We start from the raw sequence: 15,001 nt of genomic DNA, 5'->3' as shown, positions 1-15,001 counted from the left end.
AGCTACTTGGGAGGCTGAGGCAGGAGGATTGCTGGAGCCCAGGAGTTTGAAGTTGCTGTGAGCTAGGCTGATGCCATGGCACTCACTCCAGCCTGGGCAACAAAGTGAGACTCTATCTCAAAAAAAAAAAAAAAAAAAAAAGAATAAGCATAAATATAGCTATAGAAATAATAGGAAAAATGATTATTTCTATGATATGGTTTTCAGTAAAAAATTCAGAACATTCACAAAAGTAAAAAGATGTAAAAGCAATCACCATTTAAAACTATTCCAAATACTTTCTCATCAAATCCACTCCTCTTTTATCTCCTCCGAGAAGAAATTCCTGGCTAACACATACAAAAGCAGCCGCTCCTTCGTCCAGATTCCCACAGCACTGATTTCCATCTTTCCTGAGGCCCAGCTAACCCACAAAAGCATGCATACTGAGTTACTAAATGTGCACATTTCACTGTCACAAATTCACTTCTATCTACTGGAGGAGACACCAACTGACCACCGAAATCTACGTACTGTTTATATGAGGTGCTCCTTTAACAAAATGCTCAACCAAAAACTCGGCCATCAGTACCAATGAAAACTGGCCACGCGTGAGAATCTTGGAGATGAGAGAATACCCAAACCACATATCCTGTGTTTTATGAGCAGTTTAAAGAGACTTTAATGGTAATTTTGATGTGTGTCCTGTTTTTTTTTTTTTTTTTTTTTGAGACAGAGTCTCACTCTGTTGCCTAGGCTAGAGTGCCGTGGCATCAGCCTAGCTCACAGCAACCTCAAACTCCTGGGCTCGAGCGATCCTCCTGCCTCAGCCTCCCGAGTAGCTGGGACTACAGGCATGTGCCACCGCCTGGCTAATTTTTTTCTATATATTTTTAGTTGGCCAATTAATTTCTTTCTACTTTTTGTAGAGATGGGGTCTCGCTCTTGCTCAGGCTGGTCTCGAACTCCTGAGCTCAAACAACCCTCCCGCCTCGGCCTCCCAGAGTGCTGGGATTACAGGCGTGAGCCACGACGCCTGGCCAGTGTCCTGTTTTTATACAACCCAAAATTGCACAGAATGTGGCTCCACTATGCATGAGGAATGAACAAATGAATGGGTCCAAGGCCTCTGAGACTTACGCATGTTGTTGGGTGACTATAGCAGATGGATGAGCCCAGGAGTCCTAGACCTACGCAGTCCTGGCCTCTAGGTGGGGTATGTGGCACCCACTCTGGGCCACGGCTGCTGCCCTTTTCTGGGTGGAGGCCTCAGGCCTCATGTGAAGGCCAAGATCACAGATGCAGCACTAGAACCCAGTTTAATCACCAGCCCCAGAGTCGTGCTCTCAGCCACTGCCCTGGTGCCACACCCATCCCATGGCCTGAGTCTCGGGGGAGAGCAAGGAAAGGGAAAATGAGCGTTGGAGGGGAGCTGGGGGAAAAGCCTGTCGCACCATCACCGCAGTTGGGGTGGCTGTGGTCGAGATGATTCACCCAGGGCTCCTCAGATAGGTCAGGCCCAGTCTCACCTAACGGAGCCCACATTCGCCACCATCCACTCTCTTCCTGGGTTGTGTGCGACATCTGGCCTGCCTGACGTCGCAGGGCTGGGCTGTCCTTGCCCTTCCCGTGTAAGTTCCTTGGCCTAGTGGAAAATCCTGAAGCTCTGGCCGAGAGCACTGAGGGATCTGCGTGCTCTGGGCTTGCCTGGGGGCACTCGTGCCAACACCATCACATCTCCACCAATGCACGCACGTACACACGGAGGCCAGCTAAGCTACTAGTCCTGAGACTGTACGGGACAGGGTCTAAGCAGGAAGCCCGGTGTCATCTCACACTACCCCTGGTTATGTGTGTAGTGCAGAGCATGTGTGCAGGGTCTGATTCAGGTCAGAGTTCTTTCAGCCACCAAGCTCTCAATACTGACCACCTGTATGACCTCGCGCAAGTGACTTAACCTCTGTGCCTCAGTTTCTTCATCTGTAAAACAAGGAAATCTCACGGGATTCTTGAGAGGAATTAATGAGAAATGAGCTAATAAATAGCCATACTTTTTATAAACTGACTCATTTACAAATGGATTATAGTATATGCAGGCACTTAGAACCATCCTGGGCACATGGAAGTATTGTGCAAAAGATATGCTATTATTATCCCGACATCTGTAGTGTCACCTGTCTGGGAACAAATGAGGGTTCAGAGAAAATACACAAAACAGATTCCCACAAGAAATACCAAAAACAACCCCTAGAACTCGTGTCACAGGAAAGGCAGGGAAGAAGCAAGGGAGAAGAAAGGCTTGCTGAGAGGCACGGTGGCTCACACCTGTCATCCCAGCACGTTGGAGGCTGAGGTGGGAAGATCACTTGAGGCCAGGAGTTTGAGACCAGCCCAAGCAAGAGTGAGACCTTATCTCTACAAAAAATAGAAAAATTGGCAGGGCGTGGTGGTGCACACCTATAGTCCCAGCTACTTGGGAGGCTGAGACAGGATCATTTGAGCCCAGGAATTTGAGGTTGCTGTGAGCTATGACAATGCCACTTCACTCTAGCCCTGGCAACAGAGAGAGACTCTGTCTCCAAAAAAAAAAAAAAAAAAGACTTTCTGAGAGTCACCCAGGAGGCACCAAGTTCAAGTCCAGTGGTTGTAAAGAGAGTTCTGAGTTAGAACCCAAGAGGCTGGGCCGTGGCAGAAAAAGACTGTTGCCTTGGAGATGAAGAGAGCTGAGAGGAAAACTCAAGTGGGTCCTAGGTAGAAGTCGAGTTAACTCAAAGAAAAGATGGAAGCTGCCCCTAGGAACGGCAGGGACCAGCTGACTGGGAAAGGAAGAGAGGGCCTGGGGAAACTAGAACATTCCACGCCCTGGCCTACACTGAGCCACCCACTACATCTGAGAGTTTGTAACCCCAAGATCCTTTCTCACTGTGATGAAAATAGATCCCACATTTGAAGAGTCTCCAAGCGTGTGGTTCTGTGGCAGATACTGCTCAGAGGAAAGCGGATGGAGCTGGGAGGAGAGGGAAGAGCAGCCTTGGGTCTCAGGGGCTGGCTGCTGGGAGGATACAGCACTTCTCCCCTCCGTACCCAAGACGCAGCCACTTGTGCCAGAGACAAGTAAACCCTCTTCTGGGCTTTATCCATAGCCAGTTCCACAGCACCCAGCACAGTGAGCTTAACAAACCAGAGCTTAAGAAAGATTCTGTGAAAGCAGACAGATGCCTTCTTGCAGACAGGGAGACAGGCCCTCTGTGCCCCAGCCCCCCTTCCCCTGGCCAGTCCCTCCTCCAGCTGGAGCCCAAGTTGGAGCTCAAGGTCTACATCTGTCTGAGGCCCCTGCTCCGGCTTCCTTTCCCAGAACTCAAGGACCCCAGGGGAGGGGCAGGGAGGAGCAGCAGAGAGAGGAGAGAGCTGGAGGCGAAAAGGCTGGGGCCAGAACTGGGAGTTTCTGGGACAGCCCCAACTGCAAGTATTCTGTCCAACTGTCTGACCACAGGCCAGAACTTGTGGGCCGATTTTTATTTTAGAAAACAAGGTGAAAGGAAGGCATAGGTAGGATGGGGAGGAAAGAAACCAGGGCTGCCTCTTTGGATTTGGATAGCCCCAGGCGCACCCCAAGGAGCTCAGTCTGGGAGATGATTATGCCAATGATGGCAGTAGCTGTCACTCATGGGACTTAGGGCCTGCCAGGCACTCTGCAGGGCATTGTGTGCATTATACCCTGAGTTTAGAGGACTGTAGGCTCTGAAGCCTTAGTCCAGCAGTCTCTGCGCAGGCACTGTGCCTCAGTTTCCTCATCTATAAAGGTAGGATCCTAGTGCTTCCCTCACAGGGCTGCTGTGAGGGTACAAAAAGATGGTGCTTGTCATACAGTAGGCATTCAACTAATACTGGCTATTGTTTTTGTTTTGTTTTGTTTAGAGACTGGGTCTCACTCCAACCCCAGGCTGGAGTGCAGTGGCAGGATCACAGCTCACTGTAACCTCAAACTCCTTGGCTCAAGCAATCCTCCCACCTTGGCCTCCTAAAATGCTGAGATTACAGGCATGAGCCACCGTGCCTGGCTTAACATTGGCTATTGTTAATCTTCACAAAGACCAGGCGAGGTAGGGCCTATTGTTATGCCCACTTTACAGATGAAGAAACTGTTTCACACAGCCAGAAAGGAGCTGAGCTAGGATGCAAAGCAGGACAGCTTGCCTACAGAGCTCAGGCTCTCTCAACTATTCCATGAGAGATAGCACAGGTTAGAGGTTATGTGCACAAACTTTACAGCCAAATGGCCAAGTCACACCACAGACCAGTTGTGTGAATGGAAGTAAATTGCTTAACCTGCCTTGGTTTGCTCACCTGTAAAATGGGTGCCCTGCCTCATAAAGTTGTTGGGGAGATATATGCGTTACTAAGGGCTTGGAACTACCAGTTAGGGCCTCTTTCTCTGAGTCTGCCCTCCATGGTGCCCTCTGGCCACAGAACTTGCAACTGCAGTCTCCTGGCCCCGCCTGTGTGTCCCTGGAGCCCCAGCGGCTCTATGCCTTTCCAAGCCTCTGAGGACACAGCAAGCAGACTTTGGCCAACAAACAAGGTACCAGCAACCCTCTCTTCCCCCTCCTTTCTAGAGACAACACCTGGGGCTCTGATCCCTCACCTTAGGAGTGGCTGTCCTGAGGGGATTTCACCCAGGGCGGGAGAACTGGTCAGACCATCCAGGGCAAATACTTTCAGAGAGGTGGGGCTTCTGAGGCTCGTTCCAGGAGAAGACAAGGGTGTCAAGCCCTCTGAAGGGTACAAAAGGCTGTGCCATGTCAGGTATCCTGTTATGCCTACAGGGCCACTGGCAGTGGGTCCTTCTATCTCAAGGGCAAAGGAAGGTCAGGAAGGGGGAAGAGGAGTGGAGGGACCCCTGACCTGGGAAGGGAGCCTGCCCAGCGCATTCTGGCCGAGGCCGGCACATTCCGTCCTGAGCCTGGAGGAGATGGAAGAGCACATGCTAACCCGTCAGGGCTCTCTGGGATCTGATGTGTAAACAGCTGGGGATGGAGTTGGGGCAGAGGCCCCCTGAAACCAGCTGGCGCCTGAAGGACCAAGTGGTGCTTTGTACCAATCCAGCCACCCCTGGAGTGAGACACTGGGCAACAGCCCCACCTAGTGGCCGCGCAGGGACTACCATCCGCCAGGAAGCGTGGGGGAGCCAACGGGTGGCCTGAAAGAGGGAAGCCGGTGAATAACCACAATGGGCCTTTGGAGGAAAAGGGGCTCTCTGAGGTCTTCTAGCTGGCAGAAGCCCTCCTTACAGCATGCGCTCCATGGTCCCACAGACAGGAACTCACTTCATCATTCGGGGATTAGGCCATTATTTGTTAGAAAGAAAGTTCTTATGCTTTTGGAAATCTGCCTCCTCCAGCCCCCACACCCTTATCCAGGGCTTCCCAGGGCAACCTTCCAGATATCTGCACAAAGCTCTGCTCTCCCTCCTGACCCTCCTCTCACTTGCTTCAAGCTTCCAGAGTCCCACCTCAACCTTTCACCCAGGGCACCTTTTTCTCACTCAGCTATCCTCTTTTATTTTTTTTGAGAAAGAGTCTTACTATGTTGCCCCGGCTAGAGAGTGCTATGGCATCAGCCTAGCTTACAGCAACCTCAAACTCCTGGGTTCAAGCAATCCTACTGCCTCAGCCTCTTGAGTTGCTGGGACTACAGGTATGTGCCACCATAGCTGGCTAATTTTTTCTATGTATTTTTAGTTGACCAGTTAATTTCTTTCTATTTTTAGTAGAGACAGGATCTCGTTCTTGCCCAGGCTGGTTTCGAACTCCTGACCTTGAGTGATCCTCCTGCCTCAGCCTCCCTAGAGTGCTAGGATTACAGGCATGAGCCACTGCACGTGGCCAGCTATCCCCTTTTAAATATGTCAACTTCCAAGGAATCCCTTTCGATTCTCTCCCCTCCGCACACTAGCAGCAGCATTTAAAAGGCATCTGTAGATCTCAACCTCCCTACTGTTCAGCGTTTGACATGTTGGGGAAGTCAATGCTTCTCTTACTGGGGAGTTAATTTAGAAGTAAAAAGCACAGATTTTGAAATCACATAGAGCCTTGTTCAAATCTGGGCTCTGCCACTTACTAGCTATGTCCCCTAGGGCAACCTTCTTAGCCTTTCTGGGTTTCAGTGTCCTCATCTGTAAATTGCAGCTACAGGTGTCACTATCCGTGGTTGTGGGGAATAAGTATTAAATGAGATAGTGCAGGTAAAACACTGACCGGCTCCTGGCAACACCATTTAGCGCCTAAGTGTCCATTACAGCCACATTCCTCTGAGTTTAAAGGTTGAATGCTTTGGGGAAGAGAAAGGTGAAGGGGCAGAAAGAAGAAAAGCAGACTTTCTGGAATTAGCCTCCTGCCCAATCCCAGATGAAAGCAAAGGAATGGGTAACGTATTCCAATCCCATTCTCAGGGGTGTCCATGGCCACCCACAGTAAAGAGGCAGGCATTGACAGCTCTTTGAAACTCTCAGCATTTAAAATTTAAATGTCTTTGTGGGCAAGATAAACACACCTACTGCACAGCAGGGAAAGGGAAACTTGGCAGGGGCCCCAGAACTTTCCCCACCCCCAACCCTCCCTAAACTTCCTCTTGTGGTTTCTCAAGAGTACAACCTGTTCTCCACGGCAAGCCAGCCTGGGGCAAGGGGCCTCGGTGGGGCGGGGCATGCCAAGGGTTCCACTGCACCCCACCCCGCAGTGAGGAAGGTGTCTGTGTAGTCCTGAACGTTCACGTCCTGCTCTCCTGTTATCTCAGGGTGCCCACCCTCTACCCTTGACTCCCAGCTTTGATACCCATTGCCCCAACACACCCCCTCTCTCAAAGACCATCCACAAGGTTGTTGGGCTATAGGCCCTGTGGAAAACTTAAGGGTTTCAGAAAGGGGGTGGAAAGATGGCTGGAGTCCATGGAAACCGCCCTGTAGCCTGGCCAGCCACATGGCCATGGTCCTGCCTGCCTGGGGAAGAGAGGTAGTAAGCATCTCGAGATCCCACCCACTCCTTTAATATCATCCTCACTCAGCTACCACTCTGAGATGTTCCTCTTGGAATCTAGAATATGAGGGTCTCTGCTATTCTTAGATTCCCAATAAAAGAGGTATCTTGGTTTTCCGCATCCCCAGATTCCAGCACATGTTGAGAAGTTCTTTCTTGCCTCTAACCTGGGTTCATTCCTCTTTGCTTACTTACATTCCTCCTTCCGCTTGGTGCGTGAAGCTTACACAGGGGAACACACATACACATACACACAGCCATCAAAAAAAGATGCCAGCTCTGTGCAGTCCCCACAATCCTGTTCCAGGCCTGCGGAGGCTCACTGTGAACAGGACCAGCACTCAAGCTCAGCTAACACACTGTTGCTCACGCTCCTCTGTATCACCCAAGATGCAGGACCACGTACTCTCTTAAGGAAACTCATAAGTCCCTGGCTAAGTGTACATTCTGTGTGGTTGGTCTAGGAGGCAGGCTAGCTGGGTGGTTAAGAACAGGGCCTCCCAAATCAAGTGACTTGGGCTTAAATCCCAGTTCTGCCATTGTTTCTTGTGTCCTTTTTAGGAAGATGACTTATCTCGTGTGTTTCCTTATCTATAAAATGGATTACTAGTAGGATTAAATGAGAAACTATTTCTAAACCACTCAGAAGAGTACCTGGCAGTGCTATATAACTGTTAGCTAGTATTCTGAGCTCTTGCAGGAAGGGAAACAGGAAGGAGAATGTTTGGGACCATGGAGGCTGTGATCTCAATGACTGGCATAGACTGGGACCCTGCTAGAATTATCAGAGATGCTTTCAAGTTTAAGTTCCAGGGGGTTGAAGCTGATTTGTTTATCATGATATCCCCAACATCTAGCCTGTGCAGACAGAGTATGGGCACAGCAAATAGGTGTTGAATGAGTTCAAAAGTTGTTGTGGTAGTCATTTCTCAAAGGAGCCGGGAATTCAAAGAGCAAAAGAATGTGCAGGGAAGCAATGGGAGACCCACTTCTCCACCCATGTGTGGTCCCAGAGAGACTGAGGCAGTGGGCAGAGGGCAAGGATTTGTGGGAAGAAACAGTCCCAGAGTCTAGGGATGGGAGTGGATGGCTGGGATTCTGTGGACTGCCACATCACCCCCAAGTGGACCCTCCCAGCTGCACCCAGCTGGGAATTCCTGGGTTCTTGGGAACCAGCCCAGAAAACTGTTTCCCTGAATTCACCCTGTTCATTCCTGTCTCTTCTTCATGTCTAGACAGTGGGTTCAAGAAAGCAGGAATTGTTTCTGGGTCATGACTGTATCCCAATGCCCAGCACCGCAGTCAGGGTTCCGTCCAGCTCTGTGGAATGAGTAAGTGCCCCAGAGACTCCCCACCAATGTCTCTGCCCGGTGAACTATTCATCCTTCAGAACCCAACCCAAATATTCTCTTCTCTCTGAAGCCTTTCCAGTCACCACAGCCACAGCACTTGGCGCCTTACCTCTGGTGTTCTGCGACCCATGCAAGCTAGGGTGAATGCCATCACACCCTCCGCATCCCATGCAATGCCAGGCACATAGTAAGTGTTCAATCAATGCAAATGAATAAATTGATGTTCCCTTAGTAACATCAACCAATTTGTTCAGTTATTCCTGTTGACGCTTTAAGAGACACTGAGGAGGCTATGACCGTCACCTGTGCACCTACCAGACACCACCGAGGGAGGAACACTGAGGGGTCCCTCCATTTAGTCCCTTCCTGTTCCAGTGCGCTGGCCGGAGCACCCACAGCTCCCACCCACACTGGTCTGCCCTCCCACTCGCCTCCCACCCTATCTCCGAGGTACGAAGAACAGGAACAGGCCAGGGAAGCCGCTGGGCTTCCAGATCGCTGGGGCGGGAATGGGAGGGGGTGTGCACACATAAAGGCTCGGGGCCTTTGCGGGTTTCCCTGCCCTGCAGCTCGGAGCAGAACAGCTCACCCGCAGGGAAAGTGAGCCAAGTTTTGGGTGCCAACGGGGAGGTGACGAGGGCGCGGCGACTCCCTCCGCCCACCCAGCTCGGATCCCCAGCCCGGGGTCTCCAGCCTGAGCTTCGAAGCCCCAGGGAGAGGCGGCGACGCCGACGTCCCAGCCATCCTGGCTTTTCTAAGCCTACCTCCTCGGCAGGTGAGCCCCCGGAGCACCAACCGCGGCTGCAGACGCTGTCTCCCGCCGCCTCGGGCTTCTGACTTTGGGGCGTGGGGGTGGTCGCAACCTCCAGCCGCGGGCAGGGGAGTGCGTCCCTCCCCTGAGGGCCCAAACAGTCCCAGTCTCCGCCCCCGCAGGCTCGGCGTGTTTACAAAGTCCGCGCCGCACCGCCAATCCTGAGTTTAAAGCTGGGCAGGAAGTGGGGAAGAGGGGGCGGGGGAGGCCAAGCGGCTGGGTGCCGGCCCGGCTCGGGTTCGGGCCCCGCTCTGCCCCCGGCCCGCAGACCCCGCCCCGCGCGCCCGAGGTGAGGCGGGCGGGGCCGCCCCGAGGCTCAGGTGTGGGCGGCGGGGCGCGCGCGCCGGCCTTCGCGGACTCGTGCGCGCGCCACCCCGGAGATAAACAACAGGCCGGGCGCGATCCCGGGGTCTCCTGCTGCATACTCGTCGGGCGCCGTGACAGACCCCTTCTGTGCCTTCTCTCTCCCACTCCTGCCATCGACCCCGCCCCAACTGTACAGAGGAGGAAACTGAGGCACAGGGAGGGTTAGGGAACATGCCCAAAGTCCCGCAGCTGGCGAGTGTTAGTACTGAAACACACAGACTGCGTCCTGAAAATGGGCACGGACGAGGCGCGGGCCCCGCCTGAGGAACGCCCGGTCCACAGGGCTGGCCCGCGGGCGACACAGAACCGCCGGCGGCTGCGTGGACGCGACGCCCGGGGAGCGAGGCGGGCGAGGCACGGCCCTCCCGGGCTCCCCGCGGATGCCGGCGCAGGGAGGGCGCGAAGGCGGCAGAATGAGAGGAGACCTGGTCTCCGAAGCCGGCAGCCTATTTTCCCGGCCCGGTTCCGAGCCCTCAGGAGGCCCCACGGACTCCGCGCTCACCAAAGGTCACGTGCTCCGGGGTCACCCGACGCGCCCCCCGCGCGGCCGGCCTACCGAACACCCCGAGGGGCGCGCGCCGCCCCGCCCCGCCGCGCGACTACAAGTCCCATCCCGCCCCGCGCCCGCGCACGCCACGCCAGAGCAAGATGGCCGACGCGGCGGCCGCGGCCGGGGCTGGCGGCTCCGGAACGGTAAGGGCGAGGGGCGCGGGGCCGAGGCTCAGAGCGTTTAGGCGTTCTGCAACTTTTTCCTGGCCGGGGCAACAAGCTCATACCCAGAAACCCAGCCCCGCCGTGAGCTCCGCGCGGAGGAGCTTCTCTCAGGCTGAACGTGCCTCCCCCTCCTTGGGACTTGGCTGCGGCGTCCTGAGTTGGGGGACCCGCGTCCTGATTGGCTAGTTCCCTGTTGGGGGTTGGGAACCCGGAACACCTCCTGATTGGCCCGAAGAGACCGTTTACGCCTTCTTATTGGCCAGCCAAAGTTGGGAGGGATTCCCGGCTCAGAATATTTAGTTTCCCTTCTTTTTTGTGCTGTTATCCTTTGCCCCAGTCTCCCCGACGTCTCCTGTTTGTTATTGTTTTAATTTTCCTTGTTAATGAAATGGTGTGGAGATGGGAAGGACGAGAGAGAGATCCTGTTTTTTCTGGGAGATTTATTAATTCAATCCCATCAGGCTAGTTTCTTCAGCTATATAATAATCTGCTAAAGGGGAAAGTAAAAAAAAAGAAAGCCATTTTATCTTATTGGAACCGTACGTTTTAGGTAGGCAGAAAAGTTGCCTCTGTATTTAGAACATCCTGCTCAATTATCACTCAGTTGGCTAAGATCTGTTCATCTAAACATTAAGCGCTGATAAAGAAGTATTTAGCAAAAGCACTTTTCTTTGCCATTGACAATGCGTGAACTGTGTGATTGCATCCTTGTCCTGTGGATGAAAATCAATCTCTCTTTGGGCGGCTGGTTCACAGAGATCAGGAAGTAAACAGTCTACTAACCCTGCTGATAACTACCATCTGGCCCGGAGGAGAACACTGCAAGTGGTTGTGAGCTCCTTGCTCACAGAGGCAGGGTTTGAGAGCGCCGAAAAAGCATCCGTGGAAACACTGACAGAGATGCTGCAGAGCTGTGAGTACTGGTCCTTCTTTGAGTCAACCTCAACATCAGTCCTGTGCCCTGAAGCATGATAGTGTTCGAGAGGATTTAAGAAAAAGAAGAGCATAGTGAAGTACTTACAGGCTTAAGAATCAGACCTGGGTGTAAATCTCTGCCACTTAATTGCTTGGGCAAATCACTAAGCCTCCTGAATTTCAATTACTTTATTTGTGAAATGGGATAATAATTTGTACTTTAATGGAGTGTGAGTATAAGTGAGGTGGATGTAAAGCATTCAATGCTAGGGAGATTGTAAGATCTTGATGACTTACAGGTGCCCTTAATATTGCTGTATTGCTCTCTATTCTCGACTTACACTTTTGTTGGGGAGTCAGGACTAATTTGCATGAAATAGATGCTATCACATTATGCAATCACATGCTATATTGTGTGATACAAAGAATGAAGATGATTAAGTTTTATGGAATGGAAAAAAAACACTTGAAATGTCTTGAGGTTTAAGAACCTGGTATGGTCTCATATAGGCTTTTTTGCATGTACAACATACTTTCCCATTTAGAACTTTTTGAGGGGATGGATGAGATGAGGGGTAGAGGTATCTGTGGTGTTTCTTGGGGATCAACACTTATGAAAGGAAGTGGGGGAAAGGTTTGGGCAGAGGAAGGTGTTGAACTGCAGTGCAAATAACTGGCAAGCTAAACTGGAAGCCTTGGAGCAATTATTGTCTATTAAGCTGAAAGGCCCTACCTTTGTATTCAGGTCTTTTTTTTTTTTTTTTTTTTGAGACAGAGTCTCACTTTGTTGCCAAGGCTAGAGTGAGTGCCGTGGTGTCAGCCTAGCTCACAGCAACCTCAAACTCCTGGGCTCAAGCGATCCTCCTGCCTCAGCCTCCCGAGTAGCTGGGACTACAGGCATGCGCCACCATGCCCGGCTTATTTTTTTCTATTTATATATTAGTTGGGCAATTAATTTATTTCTATTTATAGTAGAGACAGGGTCTCGCTCTTGCTCAGGCTGGTTTCGAACTCCTGACCTCGAGCAATCTGCCCACCTCAGCCTCCCAGAGTGCTAGGATTACAGGTGTGAGCCACCGTGTCCGGCCTGTACTCAGGTCTTGATCATATACTAGAAGAGGACTGTGCCAGGAAGGGGGTGGTCTCAGACAAGGTGGCTCTCTGCAGCTGATGCTTGGAGCTTTTAAATATCAAATGTTTTCCTAACTCAAACTTTTTGGTCTCAGAACCCCTTTTAGACTCTTAAATATTGAGGACCCCAATAGCTTTTGTATATGTGTTTTTTATATATATGTGTGTGTGTGTGTGTGTGTATATTTGCCATATTAGAAAACAAAACGAACTTTTAAAATAGAAGAATGTATAATCATACATTCCATTATTCCTCAGAGCCATGATGTCATCAAAGTCATGAGAGAATGAGAGTGAAAAAATCAAATAATGACTTAATTTTATTACAAAAATAGTTTTGACCTATGGACTTAAGAAAAGATTTTGGGGACTCCAGGGTTCCCAGACCACACATTGAGAATGTTTGTCCTAAAGGAATGAGCTAATAGTTCCTAACAGATAAGAATTGGGTTCTTGGCCAGGACCAGTGGCTCACGCCTATAGTCCTAGCACTGTGGGAGGCTAAGGCAGGCAGGTTGCTTGAGCTCAGGAGTTTGAGACCAGTCTGAGCAAAAGCGAGACCCTATCTCTATTAAAAATACAAAAATTAGCCAGGTGTCCTGGTGCTTACCTGTAGTCTTAGCTACTTGGGAGACTGAGGCAGGAGGATCACCTGAGCCCAGGAGTTTGAGGTTCCTGTGAGCTATGAGCACTCTACCTAGGACAACAGAGTGAGACTCTCTCAAAAAAAACAAAAAACAAACAAACAAACAAAAACCCAGTTCTTGTAAAGATCTTGTAATTTAGAGTCTAGAGACTGGTATTAGTGACTTGCTCAGGGTAGCAGGGGAGTTGGTGGTAGGGCTTCAGTAAGACACCCTTTCCTGTCAAGCACCACTTGCTTTTATCTTCTGAACCATTGGACCCCTAAAGCAGGGGTTCCTTGCTTCTTAGGGCCCCTTCCTACATTTGATGAAATCTTTGAACCCATTCCCAGAAAAAATGCTTTTTGTGTATGTATAAAATCCAACATAGTTTCAGAGTATTCATGGAACCTCCCATCCACCTTTGGAACCCTTTCACAGATTCCAGCTTCATACACTTCATCTTGGATGCCTTCCCCTTTCCCCTGAAGGACTTTAGCATGACTACAAAATACAGGTTCAGCTTCAGGCAGAAGAAACAGAAATCATAATACCTATCATAGAATAAGACTTTTTTTCTTTTCTTTTTTTTTTTTGTGAGGTAAGATATGTATAACAAAATTTACCATTTTAACCGTTTTTAAGTGACATTAAGTATATTCACAGTGTTGTGTTGCACTATCCATTTCTAGAACTTTTTCTTTTTCCACATTCTAAACAGAAACTCTGTATCCGTAAAGAATAACTCTCCATTCCCCCTGTGCCCCAGGCCCTAGTAACCTCAAACCTACTTTCTGTCTCTATGAATTTTCTTTTTCTCTTTTTCTTTTCTTTTCTTTTCTTTTCTTTTCTTTTCTTTTCTTTTCTTTTCTTTTCTTTTTTTTTTTTTTGACAGGGTCTCACTCTGTCACCCTTCCTAGAGTATAGTGGCATCATTATAGCTCACTGCAAACCTCAGACTCATCCCTGGCTTCAGTGATCCTCCTGCCTCAGCCTCCTGAGTAGTTGGGACTACAAGTGCATACCACCACGCCTGGCTAATTTTTCTTTTTTTTGTAGAGATGGAGTCTTGCTCAGGCTGGTCTCAAACTCTCGGAGTCAATCAATCTTCCTGCCTTGGCCTCCTAAAGTGCTAGGATCACAGGCATGAGCCACTGTCCCTGGCCCAAATTTGTTTATGCTAGGTACCTCATGCAAGCAGAATCTTATTTGTCTTTTTGTGTCTGGTTTATTTCACTGAGCATGATATTTTTAAAGTGCATCAATGTTGCAACATGTATCAGAATTTCCTTCTTTTTAAAGGCTGAATAATATTTCATCGTATGTATATACCACAATTTGTTTATTCATCTGTCTGTGGACACTGGCTACCTTTTGGCTATTGTTTGAATCCCTGTTTTCTTTCTTTCTTTTCTTTCCTTTTTCTTTTCCTTTTCCTTTCCTTTTGACAGAGTCTCACTCTTGTCCGGACTAGCGTGCCATAGTGTCACCCTAGCTCACAGGAACCTCAAACTCCTGGGCTCAAGTGATCTTCCTGCCTCAGCCTTCCAAGTAGCTGGGACTACAGGCATGTGCCACCATGGTTGGCTAATTTTTTCTATATATATTTTTAGTTGTCCAGCTAATTCCTTTTTATTTTTTTAGTAGAGATGGGGTCTTGCTCTTCCTCAGGCTGGTCTCGAACTCCTGACTTCGAGCGATCCTCCTGCCTTGGCCTCCCAGAGTGCTAGGATTACAGGCATGAGCTACCACACCCAGCCTCGCATCCCTGTTTTCAATTCATTTGTGTATATACCTAGAAGTGGCATTGCTGGCTTATATGCTAACTCTGTGTTTAACTTTTTGAGGAACTGAGAATAAGACTTTATGCCTTTGAATCCTCTCTTAGACATTTCAGAAATTGGAAGGAGTGCCAAGTCTTACTGTGAGCACACAGCCAGGACTCAGCCCACACTGTCGGATATCGTGGTCACACTTGTTGAGATGGGTGAGTGCACCTCTAGGTTCCAGTGCTTCAGTGTATCTGCGTTGGGGTTATGAGAGAGGGAGGAGTCCCTAGGAGTCAGCCATGTCTGC

The 15,001-nt window shown here is 50.1% G+C and overlaps 2 protein-coding genes across 5 annotated transcripts in view; one reads left to right on the top strand and one right to left on the bottom strand.

Annotated features, from left to right (window-relative positions):
* The window catches only part of CCND3 (cyclin D3), an 82,760-nt gene extending 72,648 nt beyond the window's left edge, over positions 1-10,112 (bottom strand). The window contains exon 1 of one of the 2 annotated variants that reach the window (XM_076003356.1): positions 10,045-10,112. The gene's annotated coding sequence lies outside the window, so the exon portion shown is untranslated. Of the gene's footprint in view, positions 1-9,129; positions 9,434-10,044 lie in introns of those variants that run through there. The other variant, XM_012773230.2, reaches the window with a different exon arrangement.
* Positions 10,113-10,178: 66 nt separating this feature from the next.
* The window catches only part of TAF8 (TATA-box binding protein associated factor 8), a 29,902-nt gene continuing 25,079 nt past the window's right edge, over positions 10,179-15,001 (top strand). For all 3 annotated transcript variants that reach the window (XM_076003355.1, XM_012773227.3, XM_012773223.3), the window contains exons 1-3: positions 10,179-10,235; positions 11,013-11,169; positions 14,814-14,912. In XM_076003355.1, the coding sequence (XP_075859470.1) occupies positions 10,191-10,235; positions 11,013-11,169; positions 14,814-14,912 (301 nt within the window). In that variant the 5' untranslated portion in view covers positions 10,179-10,190. The remainder of the gene's footprint in view (positions 10,236-11,012; positions 11,170-14,813; positions 14,913-15,001) is intronic.

This window comes from Microcebus murinus, chromosome 5 (assembly GCF_040939455.1).
Source record: "Microcebus murinus isolate Inina chromosome 5, M.murinus_Inina_mat1.0, whole genome shotgun sequence".
Classification (NCBI taxonomy): domain Eukaryota; kingdom Metazoa; phylum Chordata; class Mammalia; order Primates; family Cheirogaleidae; genus Microcebus; species Microcebus murinus.
Note: the sequence above shows the minus strand (reverse complement) of the source record. Positions and strands in the feature narration are given on the sequence as shown.